Source organism: Phalacrocorax carbo, chromosome 1, assembly GCF_963921805.1.
Source record: "Phalacrocorax carbo chromosome 1, bPhaCar2.1, whole genome shotgun sequence".
Lineage (NCBI taxonomy): Eukaryota > Metazoa > Chordata > Aves > Suliformes > Phalacrocoracidae > Phalacrocorax > Phalacrocorax carbo.
In genome coordinates this window covers 122405095-122425863 of record NC_087513.1, presented here as the reverse complement: position 1 = coordinate 122425863, position 20769 = coordinate 122405095, and the positions used below count along the sequence as shown (strand labels likewise).

General features: G+C 45.2%; 1 protein-coding gene across 6 annotated transcripts in view; it reads right to left on the bottom strand.

The window, feature by feature from the left end:
* Positions 1-937: 937 nt before the first annotated feature.
* Positions 938-20769, bottom strand: part of NDP (norrin cystine knot growth factor NDP) — a 42594-nt gene continuing 22762 nt past the window's right edge. For 4 of the 6 annotated variants that reach the window (XM_064473018.1, XM_064473010.1, XM_064473002.1 and 1 more), the window contains exons 2-4: positions 14595-14647; positions 13548-13905; positions 938-5120 (exon numbers count right to left, since the gene is read on the bottom strand). In XM_064473018.1, coding sequence (XP_064329088.1) covers positions 4893-5120; positions 13548-13766 — 447 coding nt within the window. In that variant the 5' untranslated portion in view covers positions 13767-13905; positions 14595-14647 and the 3' untranslated portion in view covers positions 938-4892. The remainder of the gene's footprint in view (positions 5121-13547; positions 13906-14594; positions 14648-20769) is intronic. The other 2 variants (XM_064473044.1, XM_064473036.1) reach the window with 1 other exon arrangement.

Genomic DNA, 20769 nt, shown 5'->3' with positions numbered 1-20769 from the left:
GACTATTTGGATTTCCAGCCAGCTTATTTGTACATGTGCAGCACAGCAAACTTACTGGGCTGCTACTTCCCAATACAGGCTGCTGCACTTTTCTAAGATTCCTAGTTAGCTATAATGCAATCTATCTTAAAAGGCTGTCAGTCACTTTTACCCTGGATAGAATCTTTTTCCACACTTTTTCCACACTTTTTCCACTTTTTCTTTTTCCACAGCCCTTGTATTTTAAATAACTGAGCATCAATGAAAGACAGCCTCCTACCCACCCCCGCTTGCACTGACCTTTTTAATGGCATTTGGATTTTTCAAAAATACTTACAGCCAAGCCAGAGGAAAAATTCTTTGCTAAGCAGAATTCTGTTTCCTATAGGGTTTGATCCTGTTTCAGACAAATTCAGGAAGAAGCCACTGTCTTTAAACATGTAGGACTAGGCACTGAAAACCCGCTCACCCACAGAAAGGAGCTCAGGGGCATCTCTTTTCCCGTACCAGGACCTAAGAACTGGGGTTAGAGACACAGAGCAGCAGAGCATCAGTCTATTATTTCTGATAGGCACAAAATGCATTGGCATTACAAGGCTTCTCTTACAAGCAAAGGGTACCAGCAAAGGTGTAGTGTTTCCCTGTGGTCTCCATGAGTGCAATCCCTCCAGCTGAAAGGTAACACCACCACTGCTGGGATGGGTGGCTTTCAAAAGTAAGCCAAGCTGGTCTGAGAAGCTTAATCAAAGGAAAAGGGGGTATAGGGTGGTGACAGTCAGAAGTCTGTATCACATCTCATCTGGAGCAAACCACAGGACGGTCACAGCTGAACCAGACTTACTGTGAGGGAAGACAGTGCTTGAAGGGTGAGGTGCAGTGAGGGGAAAAAGGAGACAGCCATCTCATTCAAGTCCCAGTGAGAGGATGCTTTAGCAAAGAAAAAGACCCACACATTAGCTGGACAACACGACATTGTTGTTTAATTTAAGATGAACTTATATGGTAGTCTGACTTGAAAAACAGAACCTAAGTATCCAGAGTAGTGACAGGCTAAGAAATCAGGAAGTCATTTCACCTCCACGCACCGTTTAGACTTTCTTACCATGAGCCTTATCCTGTAGTTTTTACTTGAAGCCTCATTTTCTTTTGCTTCAATACTCCTCCTGAATTTTAACATGGGCAGCACTTGTGTGCTTCATTCAGCACTGAGATGCCTAAAATACTGATAAAAAGTAACAAAATATGGATTTATAGCCAACTTTGGGGTATTTGGTTTTGACGAATAGCTCCTCCTTTTCTTAAATGTTAATAATGAAGGTAGCGTGACATAGCCAAAAGGAGAATTTGAAAGTTTGATTCATTGTTTAATATCCAGTTCTAGCTATTCACAAGTATGTTTTGTCTTGTCATTCATAAGTTCTGTTATATTCCTTCTATGCATTTATTCGTCTCAACAGTTAAATTAGACAATGTTGAATTCACCGCAACGTTTATGCCTAGCAACAGCCTTTGCAGTCACAAGGCGATGATTTCATTAGAGGAACCGAGCAAAGTGGAAGGAATGTGGGGTGTGAGAGGGGGAAGAAAAAGCTTTTGTTGAAAAGTTATCTTCTGTGAGACTGATTTGAGCAATTATAGCTCTGGCACTGTGGTAGTGAGGGGATATAGGAATAAATACTAACCAAGGTCTTCTCTCACTATAAATATTATCTTTTTTTCTAAATCAGTTCAGGCATGATCTCTGCTCAGACCCCTCCTGTCTCCTTACCAGAAGACTATGATAGGGGCCATGCTGCTCTGCCACGTCCCGTCCAGCCAGCAGAGCCACTTGCATCTGTGCAGGAGTGCTGCAAATCATCACCTGAATTTTGTGTCACAGCCCCCTGGCATGCCATTTTGCACCAGCAAAGGAGACCAGTGGCAGCATGACCCAGGGGGTGTGTGTGTGTGTGTGATGCTGGATATAGCAGTTACCCTTCAAACATTTCCCATTCCTTAGATAACTGCATAGCATTGTTTGCGTGCGGCGGTCTCTATACCCACGCTTAGAGGTCACGCATATTTTGCTGTATAGTTATTCGGTTATCAAAGGTATTGCTGATGTTTGGGATAAGGATTGGAATTTTCTATATATAATTAACAGTAGGGGGTGGTGCTTTTTTGGATAATGGGATTTTTAGATGCTGGAGGGTGAAAGAGAGTGGAAAAGGGAAGCACATATGATCTTTCATGTAAAGTAGTCTGGTGATAATGCCCGGCTCGCACTCCCTTTGCTCGCCCTTTGATGTTCAGATCACACATCAGATGTGAAAAGAATGACTGACAGTGCTGAAACAACTTGTGGTGTCTAATAAGCGCACTGGGGCTCATCACTCCCAGTGTTGGCATTTGAACTTGAGCCCCTCAGCTTCTAACAGTTTGATTCACCCTTTTGTTTGCCCACAGCTCTGTGTTGTTGAAGACTGGCTATCTCCAGGTCATCTCCAGAAGACAGAGGCAATCCTTCCATGTATCACAGACCTCTCTTAACTAGTGTCTGTGAGTGTACCTGTCTCCCAACACTTTCCACTACTGACTGCCATCCTGTTCCAGGATTTGGTGTGCAAGAGCAGTGCCTGTCACCTGCCTGCCTTCACATCTGTCCTGGTTTCAGCTGGGATAGAGTTAATTTTCTTCCTAGTAGCTAGTATAGTGCTGTGTTTTAGATTTAGTATGAAAATAACTTTTCAGCTTCTCGTGCCCTGCCAGCAAGCAGCTGGGAGGGGGCACAGCCAGGACTGCTGACCCAAACTGGCCAAAGGGATATTCCATACCATGTGACATCATGCTCAGTATATAAACTGGGGGGGGTTAGCCAGCAGGGCAGCAATCGCTGCTCAGGTACTGGCTGGGCATCTGTCGGCAGGTGGTGAGCAGTTCCATTGTGCATCCTATATATATATATGCCATGAGGAGGCAGTGGCAAAGGAATTTGGTTTTGCCTGAGCAGCCACAGTAACTCCTGTGTAGACCACAGGACAACTGCCCTCCCTGGCAGACCTTCGGGATCCCCTGCAGTGTCAGTGTGCATCCTCGAGCTGCTGTGTATGGCATTTGCTGCAGGAAGACTGGATGACACTGAATAGATGGACCAAACACTGGGCTTGGATAGAGCTTCCCCTCCTTACCATGGGGCCCTGCCAGACATGGCTGTGTAGGGGAGTCGCTCCAGCCCGTCCCAAAGAATAACTGTGGGACTATGCATGTGGGTGCTACTGCGGGGTAGAAAGTGCACTGACTCTGACTCTGAATCCTCTTGATGACTTCTGTCAAAGAAATAGCTTAGCCAGGTTTATGTGAACATCACAGACACATTGCTGACTGACTGGATATACTGCCATTTAAGGAGATAAGCTATACATTATATTGTTGCCTTGCAGTCACAAGTAACTGTGTCTACACCTTCCTAAAACCTCATGTTAAGGGAGGAGGGACAGAGTTTCTCTGCAAATACCATTCCAAAGCTTGGGATCCTTTGTTATTTTGAGGTCCTTTCATCCATCAATCGCTGCAATTCATTCAGCTCCTCAAGGCATTTCTTTCTGCAATGGTCCTACAGTGGTAAGCATCTCCTGGCCTTACTTGCTTCTTACTGAGAAGCACTGGCTACCCTGCTCTGCAGGACCCTGCAGTTCTGATGCCCTGGCTGTCCCACAGCTTCACCTATGGGTGAGGTTTGGACTTCTGCTAACCCGGCCACAGCCTTCTACATCCCTCTGTGTGCACAAAGGACACATGGGCTTATGGATCAACCAAGAGCTGTGCCATTCCCCGAGCAGCTGTCAAGCTGGATGATGAGTCAACCAGGGTCCCAGGTAACAGATCAGTAGGTAAATCAAAACACAGCCTTTGTGCTCCAGTGGATAATATTGGGACTCAAACTCTGCCTTGAGCTTCCTATGGACATGTCAGTGTGATTCACTTGTGTTTGGGATTGCCTCCCTTTAAAAGGCAAAATGATGCTCCATGTCCTAAGAGCTACAGATGAAAACAAGTCCTAAGTTTGGTCATTATTTTGGTGGCTCTGGCTCTGTATATCGACAGGTCTACGCAAATTAAGAAAATACTCCATTTAGTATGTGTTATTTTAATCTTTGATTAGTTTTTAGTGTCACTTTTGTGACAGATGTGATGTGTCACATTTCCAGGCTTTTAGAGGCAAATAATGAGTCTCGTGACCTTTCACTTCTCAGGAGTTGCTCAGCCACTGAACTCTGACGCTGCATGCTGCAAATAATAATTTCAGCTGGCTAGGACTGGGTAATCCCAGCGTGACATTTCATATCACTTTTCAATTATTTATTTGTAATATCTGCTAAACCACAGTTAAAGTTATCCAGCGCTTGGCTGCTAGATCAGTGACAGATAACCCTTTCCAACAACGCAGTTTGTTTTGAAGGCCAATATAACTAGGAGACTGAGAATAAATTGATAGGTTAAGAGGTTGTACATGGGAACTAATGCCCATCGTCTGTCCAAACGCCAACTTCCAGAGAGCAGTGCTGTCATCCAGCTGACCTTCCTCTCTTTTCCCCTGCTGCCCTTGGCCTAAAGTAAAAGCGCCTCTCTGTAGTCAGAGCTGAGCCTGAAAAAGAAGAAACTCACAAAAAAAAAAATCCTTTCAGAAAAAAAGAAAGGCTTCTTAAAAACAAGTCTCCATGCTTTCGCCTTTGTCACAGCCCACACTTCGGTACCAGCACCATCCAGGGCCCCAGGATATTTTACGCCTTAGCTCTCAGATCCAATCCAGCCTGGTTAGTCCTGTCCTCGCTGCAATCGTACGCCAGGAGCATCGGCCTCACCTCAGGTAATTTCTTGGGAGCCTTCCCCCACAGCAACATCCCAGTCCCACCTCTGTTGTGGCAGGTATGTCCCTAGGAGTTGCATTCCTCACAGTGGCAGGAGAGGATGTAGCGGTAGGTGGCAGTGAGCCGCATGCCCCCCGAGCATCGCAACCGCATGGCTTTCAGCTTGGAGGTCTGGGGACGGCAGCAGTGGCAGGTGGAGCGGAAAGGCTGCTTCAGGACGGTGCTGAAAGACACCATCGGCTCCGAGCGTGACGTCTGGCTGCAGCGCCCTTCGCAGCGAGCCAGCAGCACCATCTGCGAAGGAAGAGAGATGGGTTAGGAAACATGTCCCCATGGCTCCCAGCACACAGCTAACACTGGCAGGCAGGTATGTCCTTCCAGTCTGGCTGGTCTTTCTTCATTTACTACATCTCCCCACCTCAGCCAGGGCACCCAGCCCCACACAGTGTATTGCCCTGAGCTGTGTCTGAGAGAGCGGAGGAGGTAACATGGGCAGAGGAAAAGAGAGCCTCCTCCTGGAGTCCCAGTCCCCGACACCAATAAGGACTACAGGGCCTGGTTTTCTGAAAGCTGACCTCAGTGCTCCAAATGATCACAGCCAGCCCTGCTTTCCAGGCACAGTGACTGCAACTGTGACTTGCTGACCCCAGATTTGTGGCAGCCAAGCCCTTAACTCATCAGCCAGACTGATACTTCAGTTGGATACTTTCCAATGTTTTGAGTGTATACTAGCGATCAGCAGAACTGAATGTCTTAAATGCTTAGATATATAAATATATAAAGTAGAAATGTAAAGAAGATGCTCCGTTTGTTGCTTCTAAAGAAGTAAGTTTCTAGCTTTACAAAGATCACCTTGAATACGTATTTGCAATTATATGTGTGTATATATATAATTGCATCAGTTGTATCTGTATAAAAAGAACTGTACAGCATAAGGCAGTGAAAATGTAAACAAGATTAACTCCTTGCCAAACATGAGGGCTCACTAGTGAGATTTTCCACAAGTAATGCATGCAGGCTCCATGGTTCTTCTCCTCTTGAGTTCACCAACTGAGCTGTGACAAGGGCAAGGTAACTTGCACAACAGGAGGCACTAAGGAAGGAAAGACCACGGAGTGTCACCTACTCCCTTTCCCAACAACCCCTTGTTGAGCAGAGGAATGGATAGAGTCTCCTAAGCTCTATAAAAACCATGGAAAGGATCTTCTAAAGCTCAGGAAAGCATGTGGTTAGAAACAGCTGTTACCACCACTGGATAAGTGTTGGACAAGTTTAAACGAACTCTGACACCTTCATGGGGAATGAAATATTATTTAAGTCCAGATCAGCTATTTCTCATTAACCAATATAAACTTCAAAATCAACTTCCTGTATCATCCCAACAAGGTCAAAATGTGACAGAGGTAAGAAAGTAGGCAGTAAAACAGTCAAAAGTCTACCCTATAACCAAGGAAGAAAATTACATTTTAACCATGCTGCCCATATGTCATGTTTTTTTCCAGACAATCTAAAAGGATAACTACAAATATGACAGCAAATATTTTACAACATTAAACACTTCTGAGCTTCTTTCACTACACATGATCAACTGGCTGCAAAATTCCAAGTCTTGCAAGCAGGTATGTCAAATGTTTAATTTTCTCTTTAGTCAGTCATAAGGAAAGATGAGAGGGAAAGACAGAATATTCCTGGTATAAAGTAGGAAATACCAGCAATGTTGGTGTCCATGGGACAGGCACTGACCATCCATAGTGTACTTTGTACAGTGCTTAAAAATGGCTCTTCCAAGAGTACTTGCAGACTAAATGGTTTGCTTGGAAATGTATTAATATATTAACAAGCACACTTCAGTCAACACAGGCAGATCACAAGGAAGATGTCTTCATGAGCTGATGATCAGGTGTTGGTACCATCTTGGTCCTTGGTTTAATTAAGAGATGCGTTCTTGTGGCTGTCCATTAAATTTACCATCCTTCATGATTTGTAGCACAAGTTTATAGTGCCCTCCCTGTGATGCTGCCTATTCATAAGTGAATTCACTTTAGCTGTTAGTAGCAATATGGTGGGAAGAAAATGTCAGTGTACTGGAAAAATTACAGTGTATCAGCTGTGTCCTTAATACCAGTGTCTTTAGTGCATATGAGAACAGGGAAAGAGACAACTATTACAGTGCTACCAACCCATTAATGACAGATAAAGATCCGCTTTTGTCCCCTGGTAAATAAAACTCACTTCCCATAGTGACAGGCAGGCAGCTGGTGAAGCACTACACAGGTATCTAATCCTGCCTGTATCGCAAAGGAAAGGCAGCAGATTGGGACATTTTAAAAAGTTTGTTTCCTTCCCAGCATCTTGACAGCCCTTGTTAGGTCCCCCACTTTGACCAGTGCACCGGGCTGTGAGCACGCCTTGTCACAGGTTATTTCCATGCATTTGACTGAAGAGGAGGCTGAGGAGCAATCCAATGGCAGCTGGCAACTGCTCAAAGTGGAGCCGCAAAGACAATGGAGCCAAACACTCCTCCGGAGTGGCAATGAGGGACGTGCAATGGCCACAGGTTGCTTTTTGGGAGGTTCCGAGGTCATCCAGAGTCCCTTCCAACCAACATTCCTGTGATTCTGTGATTTCAGCTCAAATGTGACAGCACACATTGCTGTATGGTGGAGGTGACTTCTAATGGTTGATGCTTCTGGAGCTAGAACAGTTAGTCGCTTCTGGTACTGTTACCCTAAGGACTTTTTATGGCATGCATCTGCTCCTGTATCTGCAGGTACTTTCAGAAATGCCGGGAAAAAAACAAACCAAACCCTGAGGAACAGGGTAACGGTGCAACAGTGTAATTATAGGGCAGAATTATCTGATGTGCCAATATCTGTGTCCGAATAAATTTCTTATGGACAGCAAGCTTTCTAAAGCAAAAACAGTCAATAGTTCTTCAATGTGCAACTGCACTTATAATTGCTTAGCAAGCCTTGTCTTTAAAAACATGTTTTATTCTGTGGAGACTCTAATTTTAATCTCAAATTTTGCTGGCTACATAGTTTTTCAAAAGGCTACGGTAAGTATTCATATCATGTAAAATTCCACAGTGTTGGTTTTATGCCCTGTTTTTGAATGACAGTGTGCATTTTCACAAATGGCACAGCAACATGGGCATCAAGTCAAAGTTGCAGGATAAAAAAAAATTCAGATTTCCCATTTTGATAGCTTCTGGGCTAACTTGAAGTCCTCAGCAAAATTTAACCTCCTCCTTCTCCTCCTAAATCCAGAACAGCACCAGTGGATTTTGGCAAGTGTGCAAATAAGCTGGAAATAGCATGTACTTTAAAAGCTTTGCTTTGCCATTTAATCAATCACACCAGCTGCTTATTGCATCGTATACTATAGCACAATAGAGATTATCACCTAAATAATTAGTACTGCTATGATGGCATAGCACAGTAATACAGTGGGTGTATATATAGTAAAAACGTGTGGGTGTTTTATAACCTGATATGCGTGCCTCTTGGCTCACCTCGTCCCCCACACATGGGAGCCTATGCGTGTCACCTTGCGATGCTGGATCCAGAAGCACAGTGCGCTACAACGTGGGAACTGCAGGGGATCTCACCTGTATGAGCAGCTAGGGAAAAATAGGTTTTCTGACTTAAAGTCAGCAGTGTCATAGGTATATGGCTAGCCACAGAAGAGAGCAACCTGAATCTGAGACATTTGACTCTGATCTTTTCTGCCGTACTCTGGAAATTCAGAAGTTGCAAACTGGTTTGATAATAACAGTGTTTGTAGTCCTCTTCAGCAACAAGCTGAGGCCCAAAAGCAGATGGGCTGAGATGCATGAGAAGAGACTTTCACACGGTATTCCTGGCCTGGCTGCGAGCAGGCCTTACTGAAAATCTCCTGAGCTACCTCATGAGCAAGTGTCTTCAAATGTTTGCTAAATCTTTCTTCATCTGGTCCATGTCTCTCTGGGCTGGATTCTTTAGTGCAAGGCTGTCAGTGGTGGCACTCTTCTGGCACACCTGGAGGAAGCACTTGTGTGACAGCCAATACTGTAATTTAGGAGGCTCTGGTTGCTGTGGCAAGGTGATCCAGCACACATGAAAGACCAGTGGGTCTCTGTGACAGAGGTCATGCAGATTCCAATACAGTCAGGAAAAGCAGTACCTCACGAGCTGCCACAAACATTTCCTTGAAGTCATAGGAAAACACTGTTTTTCAGGAACAAATTACCTTCTTCCACCCCTCCTTTGTGTCTCTCTCATATATTCTGTTACTATAATGGACTATGTTTCCGATGGCTTTGGAAACCTGTTTTCAACATCTGCCTGAGGTCACAAGCAAGAGGGATTTTAATGATTGAATTATATTGGGTGGATGTTTCCAAATGTAACAAAACTACTTCCCATGTGGGTGCAATTGGCAGCCTCCACAGAGAAGCACGGTGGACATAATCCTTTTTTAACCAAGATGGACAGCAAATGTAATTCGTCTTGCAATTTCTGAAGCCATTTTTAACTTCTGTAATTTTATGCTGCACTAAAAGGGAAAACATACAGAGTGAAAAAGGATGGCTCGAAGGAACAAATATATCATGCCATAAAAGGGCAAAGTCTCTGCTTGACATCAATTGTCAGCCCAAGCTTCACAACGGAAACTCAGTGGAAACAAGAGGTACCACAATTCCCACAGCTACTCCCACAGAACCTTCCTTTTTTTATTTGTTTATGTTTTATCAAAATATATATAGGAACAGGCATTGCATCTAATTTTCATTAGCACGTCTAATATTGGTCTGTGTTTACATGCTAGATCCAGAACAGAAGCCATTTGTCTAGCAGGATGATTCAGATCCCTGAGACCTTAAAAAAAAAAAAAAAACAGATTGATTTAACAAACAGAAGTTTTCTAGGAAATGTCAAAATTATTTCACTTTGTATGGAAACTGCTTTCATTCTCCACTTCATGAGAAAGTCCATACAACTTGCAGTATTTTTAAAAAACTGTTCTTGAAATGGTTGTGGAATTTGCGAAGCCAAGAGATGTGGTAATATTATCAAACATGATTTCCATTAAAGGCTTGATTTAAAAAAAGTCACTGACATTTTTGCAGTCAGAGTTATAAATGTTTATGTCAACAGCTTTTTTTCTCAAAGCTCGGTTTTGAAATAATGTTGTTTCTATTAGAATGCCTTCCCTGTTCTCATTTCCATCAGTCCCACTCCTAAAGGTCTGATTGCTTTTCTCTGTCACTAGGTATGTTAAGAAGTGGAGTTGTTCTTGGATTTCCTTCCTCCCTTCCTCCCTTCCTCCCTTCCTCCCTTCCTCCCTTCCTTCCTCCCTCCCTCCCTCCCTCCCTTCCTTCCTCCCTCCCTTCCTCCCTCCCTTCCTTCCTCCCTTCCTCCCTTCCTTCCTCCCTTCCTTCCTTCCTTCCTTCCTTCCTTCCTTCCTTCCTTCCTTCCTTCCTTCCTTCCTTCCTTCCTTCCTTCCTTCCTTCCTTCCTTCCTTCCTTCCTTCCTTCCTTCCTTCCTTCCTTCCTTCCTTCCTTCCTTCCTTCCTTCCTTCCTTCCTTCCTTCCTTCCTTCCTTCCTTCCTTCCTTCCTTCCTTCCTTCCTTCCTTCCTTCCTTCCTTCCTTCCTTCCTTCCTTCCTTCCTCCCTTCCTCCCTTCCTCCCTTCCTCCCTTCCTCCCTTCCATCCTCCCTCCCTTCCTCCCTCCCTTCCTCCCTCCCTCCCTTCCTTCCTTCCTTCCTTCCTTCCTCCCTTCCTTCCTTCCTCCCTTCCTTCCTCCCTTCCTTCCTCCCTTCCTTCCTTCCTTCCTTCCTTCCTTCCTTCCTTCCTTCCTTCCTTCCTTCCTTCCTTCCTTCCTTCCTTCCTTCCTTCCTTCCTTCCTTCCTTCCTTCCTTCCTTCCTTCCTTCCTTCCTTCCTTCCTTCCTCCCTCCCTCCCTCCCTCCCTCCCTCCCTCCCTCCCTCCCTTCCTTCCTTCCTTCCTTCCTTCCTTCCTTCCTTCCTTCCTTCCTTCCTTCCTTCCTCCCTTCCTCCCTCCCTTCCTCCCTTCCTCCCTCCCTTCCTTCCTTCCTTCCTTCCTTCCTCCCTTCCTCCCTCCCTTCCTCCCTCCCTTCCTCCCTTCCTCCCTCTCTTCCTCCCTTCCTCCCTCCCTCCCTCCCTTCCTTCCTTCCTTCCTTCCTTCCTTCCTTCCTTCCTTCCTTCCTTCCTTCCTTCCTTCCTTCCTTCCTTCCTTCCTTCCTTCCTTCCTCCCTCCCTTCCTCCCTTCCTTCCTCCCTCCCTTCCTCCCTTCCTCCCTCCCTCCCTCCCTTCCTTCCTTCCTTCCTTCCTTCCTTCCTTCCTTCCTTCCTTCCTTCCTTCCTTCCTTCCTTCCTTCCTTCCTTCCTTCCTTCCTTCCTTCCTTCCTTCCTTCCTTCCTTCCTTCCTTCCTTCCTCCCTTCCTCCCTCCCTCCCTCCCTTCCTCCCTCCCTCCCTTCCTTCCTTCCTTCCTTCCTTCCTTCCTTCCTTCCTTCCTTCCTTCCTTCCTTCCTTCCTTCCTTCCTTCCTTCCTTCCTTCCTTCCTTCCTTCCTTCCTTCCTTCCTTCCTTCCTCCCTCCCTCCCTCCCTCCCTCCCTCCCTCCCTTCCTTCCTTCCTTCCTTCCTTCCTTCCTTCCTTCCTTCCTTCCTTCCTTCCTTCCTTCCTTCCTTCCTTCCTTCCTTCCTCCCTCCCTTCCTTTCTTTCTTCTCTGTCTAGAGTTGGGCCATCTTGTCTAGACTGTGCTCTTCCTAGAAAGGTTGGACTAGCTGATCCCTGAGGTCCCTTCCAACCTGGGATTCTGTGATTCCTTCCTTCGGCTGTGTAGGAAGCAATGCCCTGAGCAGGGAAGAAAAGCACGGCCGGAGGTGAGGCACAGGCTGACCGCAGGGCAGGCAGGAGTGCGTGGAGCTGTGGGTATGGGAGTGCAGGGGTTTCAGCCTCACAGCAAGTGCCTGGCTGGCCCAGCGACAGCAGGGGCTGGCTGTGGTGGTGGCCGCTGGAGAGCTGGCGCTGGTGGGGCCAAGCGGAGGCAAAGCCATGCTGTGGGAACCTGCTGCAGCTGAGGAACAGAGGTGGGTCGGTGACGGCCCACAGGAGAGGAGAGACCATGACATAAGAACCCCTTGTCCTTGGGTCAGAGAAGCCCCATCCTTCACCCTCCAGGACTGAATTGCTTCAAGGGCTGGGCTGGGACCTGTTGCGTTCATTCTCTTCTGTGTGAGGCAGTGTGCCCAGGTCAGTTATACTCTGCATTTCTGACCGCCCTGATGAAGTCACCACTTGTTACTCATTTGCTCTTCTGCGTGTAGAGGAGCAAAGGGGGCTCCTATCCAAACCTGGAGACCAAAGGGTCTCTGGGGACCATGTACCATCTTGCCTATGTTACATACTGCAGCTATTCCAGGACAGGAAGCCGAGCACGAGAGCCAGCTTAGTGAAGCATTGCCCTACTGGACCAACCACTGTGGTAGCTATGGCTTCTCAGGTGTAGCAGGTGCTATGAATTGTCATGGGAGGGGAGGGCTGCTATCACACCCCTTCCAGGACATAAAAACCACCTGCTCCACCTGCACTTTTCACCTTTGCCTTGCACTGGAGTCAACTGCAATAAAGTCAATATTGCACAAACAGATGATATCTGCAGTTCTGTGTGTTAATGCTGGACGTTTCCTAGATAGTAAGAAGGTCTAGCCTAGGCTAGGAGCAAAACAAAAGATCTTTCCTGAATCACAAGTACTGCACAATTTTACTGTTTGAACTCAAGAGCAGTAGGGCAAAAGCCTCTGCTCTCCCATCTGCCTCCCATCGCTCTCTTACCCGACACAGGGCTGGCAAAAGTATTGGTGCTGGTGGTTCTTCCCCTTTGTAAATCCAGGGGTGTGGGTGCATAAGACAAAGCCACTTTCTGCAGGACAGAGGGATGGCCCAAGCAGAGACTGTATATCTGAATGCACACTGGGTTAACTCAGCCGGAACAAATTAGGAAGACGAAAGGGACCAGCAAGGATTTTCCCATTGTTTCTCCCCATTCTTTTTCTCCATGCAATGAAATAAATGACTGTAGGCTACATGCGCAGGCTGCTAAATCATTTTGGCACAAAATATTTGAGGCTTGAAATCTCAAATGAAAGGCAATTTTGTATTTCAGTAATTAACATTAAATAATTAAAATTGTAAAAAGTAATTAAAATTAGTAACACAATAAACGTCCAACTGATACTCTGCATTTAAACAAAGGCCTTGAAACTAAATGGGCAAAAATCTAGCAATGTTTTTCACATGCTTTTTTCATTATTATTTTACAGCTTGATTTTTTATCTCAGTACCTGACCTCGAAAGTTAAAAGTTTACACTCTCCATATTGAAGACTCACTTGAAGGAGGGGGTGACTGAGATGATCTTAACTTCCAAACTAGCCCATCTCCTTGGTGCTGATGGCTGAGACCCCACCGTGCTCCTTTGAATCTTATCATTCACTGCATGTTAGCTTTACCACCATGGTGTGTTTTTCCTTTTGAAAAAGTGAAAAGACACTCAAGAGCCTTTCTCTCCATCCCCAGTTCTGATGTACACACAGAGATCTCTACATCTGTATGTCTCTGCAGCTGGATTTTGGTAGCGAGGAACCTGTGCAGAGAAAAATCACCCCAAATGGCTCATTTTAACAGCACCGTGCTGCAAAGGGGTGAGGGAAGTCCTTACCTTCGAGCTACACTTGTACAGGGGGTGGCTGATGGAGTCGACGTAGTGATGCCTCATACAGCGGGTGGGGTCAGAGTCGATCATGAAAGAACTGTCTGTTTTACTGTCCGACTCTCCCATCATTGCCAGGAGCGAGAGCATGGAAATCGAAGCCGCAAGTACATGATTTCCCATTGTCGAGGAACTTCTCACTGATAACAGCAGAGGGAGGTAGAGCATTAAAAAAAAACCTCCAAATACTAGCAGCCAGTTCCTTTCCAGGATGGTGAAAAGTCTGGTTTAGGTCTCCCAGCTGTCATTCTTCTTCTAGAGTTGGAGTTTGCTGGGACTGTAATCCGTCAAAAAATCTCCTGCGTAGCTGGAATAAAAACAATATAAATCACAGTCCTGACCGAAAAGACCTCTGGAGAAAAACAGACATAAATAATATTAAAGCACACAGAATTTTTGCTAGCCAAAATATACGGTCTGAGTGAGCATCATTTCCACAGAAGGTAGAGTATACAGCATTAGGAAAGACACATCAAGGCCTTGTTACTTAAAGCATTGCTATATCATTTTACGAGGGAGAATCTTTTGAGTTTTAACATCACAAGTGGAGCAATGCCAATCTTTTTCACTTTTTGATGTCCCTAATGGGTTCCCTTCAAAATTGGTGATTAATAACACATCAGCGATTTCTGCAAATTGGAAGGACTGTGTATCCATAAAAAGTGTCAAAGGGGAGCAAAGCTAGGCTGCCTCCGGCATTACAGATGGGAATTTCTGGCCTAGGTAGCACATGGAAGAGCTGGAAGCAGGCTGACCCCTGGCTCTAGGGGCTGTGTGTTGGTCTCCTGCAGCTGCTGTGCTGCAGGGACAAGGGGCACCCCCAGGATGGAGGGAAGCTGAGGGTGCAAGCCCTGGCACGAGCAAAGTGGTCCCCAAGAAGCTTGCTGAGAGCCGACCTGCACTGCGTGGAGGACTAGCTAGGTCTCTGGCTGCCCTGCCCTCCTGAGTACCAAACTCACACGTACACAGATGGGCGTGCTTGACTTGCTTACTCACCAGGCTACACTTGCTCAGTGTCAGTCTCTTTCCTGTCAATTAAGGAGCAGCATCTGAAAAATACATCATATTCCATAATATCCACGTACATCCCAGCTATCAATTGGGAAAAAATATATGCAGGTGGAGTCATGTGGATATCCACCCAGGGACCTGGATTTCTGGCACACGTTGGAGGACAGGCAGTCCCCCAGGAAACAGGCACAGGACAGCCTCTGAAACGCTGCCCAGAGCTCCCTGCCAGCAGGGAAAGGAGGGCATCAACCCAAGCTGCTTCACTGCAGCCCCTTGATCCTTCTCACAAAGACTGTAGTCCTACATGGCTGATATAAATTCACTTGTACTATAAACAGCTATAGCTTGAAAGAGCTGTGAATTATCCATCTAAATACAGCCTGATGAAGTAAAGGATAGTCATATGTAAAGTTAAAAACATGGGGACTTTCTGAAGAAAGTTATGATAAAACAGGTCCGTGGTCATGCAGAAATGCTCCCCCAGAGCCTCTTGCCTATTTAAAGACCTGATGTGTGCCTTTATTGCCTTATACAAGCCTCTTTCAAAACTGTTTTCTCATTTGCTGGCAATACCTAAACTGACTGATACTCATCTCCCAAACAGCCTGAAATTACGAGGCTTCCCCACCAGAGTGCTTGATGATTTGTGTATTGCTCTATAGCTTGCTCAAACACTTTTGGAGAGGAGTGCATAGCAGTGAGAAACACTTCCAGAGTTCATCCAAGTTGGGAGTCGGGACTTGTCGGGCTGAAATGACATACAAAATCTCACGCTGGGAAGAAATGTAATTAGGGATGCTCTGTGTATTGGACATTTTTTAAAGCCTTTTTTGGGTTTCAAACTATTGTTCATGTGCCTAAGTAGGAAAGGAAAAATTATGTGACTGTGGATTTAATAGACAATATATTTTTTTCCTGGACTCTGGCCTACAACCTGGTATATTTTCCTCAAGCAAATGTTTTTCAGTGGATATGGCATTAAAAAAATACTATGTCTTTGCAGTATAAGGAGCTTAAACAACACTAAACACTCCGTATCTCAGATACATTTATTCCCAGTCTCGTTCATGTCAATAAATATCCCTCCAAACATTTTAGCAATATGAGGGAAATCTCTCGGTCATGGGAGCTGGGACAGACTTCTTCCCAGAAGTGAACTGTACTACTCTGGGTCATGCAGATGATGCCCAAGGATTAGCTAACGAGAGGAATGATGCACTTTTTTTTTACATTTAACCTTTTACCTACATTCCTATTCTTCTTTATAAAGAGACTGACCAAAACACGCTGCTTGGCAAGGTCTCTCTCCAACATAGTTAATCAGTATTACACACCCAGTAATTCCCTCTCTGTCCAAATAAATTTACTTGATATTGGACGGTCTCATCTCATGTAATATTACTTCCAGGGATCCCCATTTCCCACTCTCTCTGTCCCACTGTTAATTTTGCCCTTCTATATCTTTCTATGTTTTTGATCAGTATGATTTAATACAGTGAGAAAAATCTGGAGTCCTGGCTCCGTTTTCAAAGGCTTATCTCTCTAGTTTTCCTCAGGAAATAATTGGATGACATAGAGTCTGCTTCATGAAAACATTCTGAGAAAGCTGGAAAAAAACAGGGAAAAATGTGAGAAAAGGAAGATGTCTGTACCTTCTTCAGGATAAGCACAGCACAATATAAAAAGCATTAACACTTTCACAATCTCTTAAAATTGCACTGATACTTCACCGGCAAAGAAGTGTAGCGGGCTTTGGTAACAAAACTTTGAAAGAAGAAAAAAGTACTGTTATCACATATTTCTTAGTAAAAGGAGAGACCACAGACGGTAATGTGACATGCCTTTTGTGAAAAAACTGTGTACAGCTGTTGATAGACATAGTGGCAAAACAAGCGTGTAGGTATTGGAAGCAGGACTGCAGGTAACGGCTGCTATTGGCACATACCAGTATCTCCTGACATACCTATGCAAAGTGTACACATACATTTTTCAAGTACATATGCCATACATAATCAAGACATATGCGAAAAAAGTCTCACAGGGACATTTAAACATATACAAGTTAGTGTGCAGGTTTTTCATTATGTAAAAAAACCCTAAATATTTTCACTCAGCTACATCACCGTGACGAAGTATGTTGACATGACATTTTCCATTTCCAGCTGATACTGTGCAATGGCATTTCACTTTAAATTAGCATTCTTTTTTTTTAGAAAAAATAGGTTGTATTCCTTTTGAAATGCTGTCTGAAATTATAAAATCCTAGACAATGCATGATATCAGGAGTGACGTATGTAGCTTCCAGTCTATCCTTCTGTCCAAAACCAGAAGCAAGTACACCTGTAATCATTAATCATTATAGCAGTACTTATGATGACATTTTGTTTCATTTGGAAAATACACTTTTTTATCAAAATCAACAGTTTTGAGTAGAGGTTTTTTTCTTTTATTTAAGCTGGGTTTTCCTCAGTTTGTTTTCATGTGAAAAACTGTGGTAAACAGCTCATCTGCCAAGCTAACAAAAAGGAAGCTAAAATGCTTCCCCTTTACAACATCCTGCAAAGAAAAGGATGCAAAGGTGACTTCATATTCCTAGGCTGAAAATTTGCCACAAAAATATTTAAATATTTGGCCTAACAGTGGATTACTACCCATTTTTTCAGAATTCACTGATATGGCAATTAGATGTTGTTGGTTAATAGGCTTATAGTGCCCTTTCCATATAACTAGTTTTCAGGAATTCATAGAGACATAACATGCTAAAAGCTGGTACAGCTGTTACATAAAAACTGCAGGGAAAAGCAGAAGACGTCCCAAAGAAAGGCCATATGAACATATGATCCAAGAGTGTAATTGCACATGGACGTAGGGGCAGAGTTAGGGTTATTTTTCCAACTTTATGTTGTTATTAACTGCTTTTTGAGTGTTGAAATAAAGATTTCTTATCATAGTCTTAATATCGTTTAGAGAGTGGTGACGGTTAAGATTTTGTTTTGCTTTAAGGACAGAAGAAAATTCCATCATCTGGAATTATTTAGCCAGTCACTTTGTGAGAACCTAATCAGAAATTCCCTTTTTGCTATGTATCTTGGAAAAAATAAAGAGCTGAGCAATTCTCCAAAGGTCTATTGGATCTGCACAGCTTTTACCCTGGAAGGTAGGAACAGAGCAATGGAAAAGCTCATTTATGGTGTACTTCTGCTTAGCTGTTCCCCACTCCTGAGCCCCCTGAATTAGGCATTCACGTATGATCAGCTTGGCCTTCGTCTGCTGTGCATTTTCCATGTTTGAGACTCCTCCTTGATGATGGGGGTACAATTCGAGTCACTCAATGCCTTTTCTGTTTTGGAGGCTGCCAAAAGCCTGTTGGAGCCACAGTGTGTATATATAACTAAGCCTGGCCTTGCATGCTGTGCATATTTAGTAAACACAATTACTTGGATCCTACCATGTGGTTCCCTCCTTCTGAATTTGTTATGTAAACAGAAGAGTTACACCACTACTCAGTTTCTCCAAACTCCAGCCCTAAAAAAGTGTCACTAACCATACACGTGTATATATATGTGTGTATATGTAGTTTGCCGCTGCTCTTCTGACAAGAACACCACCAAGATCTTTATGAGACCAAAATGGATTTCTCAAGAACTTTATCTACCCTGGAAAAGTTTAGGCCAGAAAGAGAAGGATTTGGAGATTTTGCACTCCAAGATCTGGACTGGAGTGGAAACAACTGTGTTGGTCAAACTACACCATTGGGTTACAACAGACTTTGTTCTGCAGGGCTAACTCCCCACTGCCAGGCCCACAAAAGGGACTGGGGACTAGAAGTGGGGGAGGAACAATCTGTGCTGGAGGTGACCTCCAGTCCCCCAGTCCCAGGCATGGGGTAGCACTGTGGTGTCCCCGCTGCTGCTGCTGCATGGCCACAGTGTTAGCACGGCCCATGGCAACCCATCACCAGGATTTCTAAGTAATGGATCTGTGCTTTCAGGGAACTCGGGGAACCATTGTTTCTGCTCCTGCAGTGAGTTGCCAAGGCCCCAGTTAGGCAATCAGCTGAGGGGGCCCTGGGGCCCCACGCTCTACCACAGCTCCCAGTTGACAGCAGCAGTGGGTCTGCCCTTACACCAGGGCTACCCTTGTGAAGGTGTACCCTCTCCCAAAGCCATGAGTTGTTCTGCATGTCCACAGCTCAAGTCTTGCTCTAAAGCCACATCTCTGATGGGACATTAAAGGCCCCTGCAGTGCTGTGGCCATGTGGCATGGCATGGCCTGCTCCCAGACTTCCTCCAGCCTCCATGGCACTCACAGGGCTTCCAGCCCACCAACTACCCACACCATGCCCAGGAACCACTGTGTGCTCTGGAACAAAATCATACAAGTGACTGAACAATTTAAGAGAACAGTTTATCTAGTAGGATTGATGACAGAAGATGCTGTCCCTGATCTCACTTCCTGTTGAAACAACTCCTTGGAGGCTTTATCAACTCCAGTGTATGTTTTAGCTCGGTAAATAAATGCAGTCATCCTCTCATCTAGGTATTTTACTGGAGCCATTCCTGTTCCAGCAGTGAAGTAGCTGGCCTCCTACATATGCTTTCAAAATCCTTGCTACGCTTTGCAGCCGTCTTTCAAAACACCTGACAAAGTCACCGAGCGGGCATGTGGCAGCCGGGAAGCAACAGGTGAACACAGGGAACTCCAGTTGTTTGTGAAATGCCTCCATGCAGCGTGTGAACAGGTTTCTTCCCCTCCTGAGACAGGGCAAATACCAAACTAAATATTTTTGAGTGAGATCCTTACAGGTCTAAATAAGTGAAATGATTCCCCGAGGCCTCCTTGTGCTAAATGAGTGTTTGCTCCACTGACATCCAGCTGTGCTGAAGCTTGTCGCCTTTGACACCAAGGGGAGTGTTCTCACCCGTTGTCTGGGAGCTCCATCCACCCGTTACACTGCAGGTTGTGGGGCAGCATGCATGTTTGAGGAGGGTACACGAATAACACACACTCCTGGCCAGAGCTGGTGGCAGCTGGTGGGCAAGAGGAGAGGGGAGGGAAAACAGCAGTAGAAGGGAAAATAGGCTTAAAGGAGAGGACCTAAGCCTCTTCATCTGGGTGTCCACAGGAGGGAAGTACATCTTCTGGTCCTTCTGAGGCCGCACAGTCCTACTGCCTGCCAGCCAGCAACTGCAGAGCACTGTCCCGTAGAAACCGAGAAGATAAAACAAACGCTACCTCTGAGCAGTCAGAAATGTCAAACACGCTGATGGTAGTTGAGAGAAACTCCTGCACATTGTTTTCTGCTGTGAGGCTTTGCTAAGTCTTTTAGTGTTTCAGGAGATTAATACCTGTGACTGTAAGCAGACTGAAAAAATAGGAAGACCATGGTATTTGAAGCATAAGAAAAAACATAGTAATTGCAGCAAATATAATGGAAGAGTGCACTGCTGCAAGCACCCCTGGGAGCATCAGCACGCATGGGATGAGCACACATGGGACTGGCTCCCCAGCCTTCAGTGGGGTGGCTCGTGTAAGGCCCCCTAAGTGTTCATGCGGCGGGGACCCGGTGCATGAGGTGGAAAAATTAATCTGAACAGCACTTGAGCTGGCTGAGCTTCCCTCTCATTTTGAAGTTTCCAAGAATATTTCCAGTCCTTCAGGTAGCTGGGAGAGGGGGAGCTAGCAGTGCCTTCCTGCTAGGTGGTTGAAATAACAAACTCTAGTGGGTACGGCAAGCTGGCGCCCTGCCAGCAGACAGGCACCGGCCAACATGGAGAAAAGGTTTTTAACACACTCGCAAAGAATAACTACTGGTGGACAAAAGAGCACTTGTATTTTTATTCTTTCCTTTTCCTGCTTCCAGGAAACTTTAAATAGATTGATTACGGGCATGTATGGGATCTCTCTCTAATGAGCTAGTAGAGCCATTTAATGGCGAGATGATGCCAGCCTTGGATTTTTCCTTTATTCTTGTGTCTCGATGAATATCAGAGTAGTCATGGTCTTGAGTCTGGGGCAGGAATTGAGAGGAATACAGCTTCCCACTTGCTCATCCAGATGGTGCTGGGTGGGATCACTCCTCAGTGAAGTGCCAGACACAGAGCCAAGCTGTCTAAGGCTGCCCATCCCTCTCAGGAGGCAAACCAGCAAGAGTGGCTGC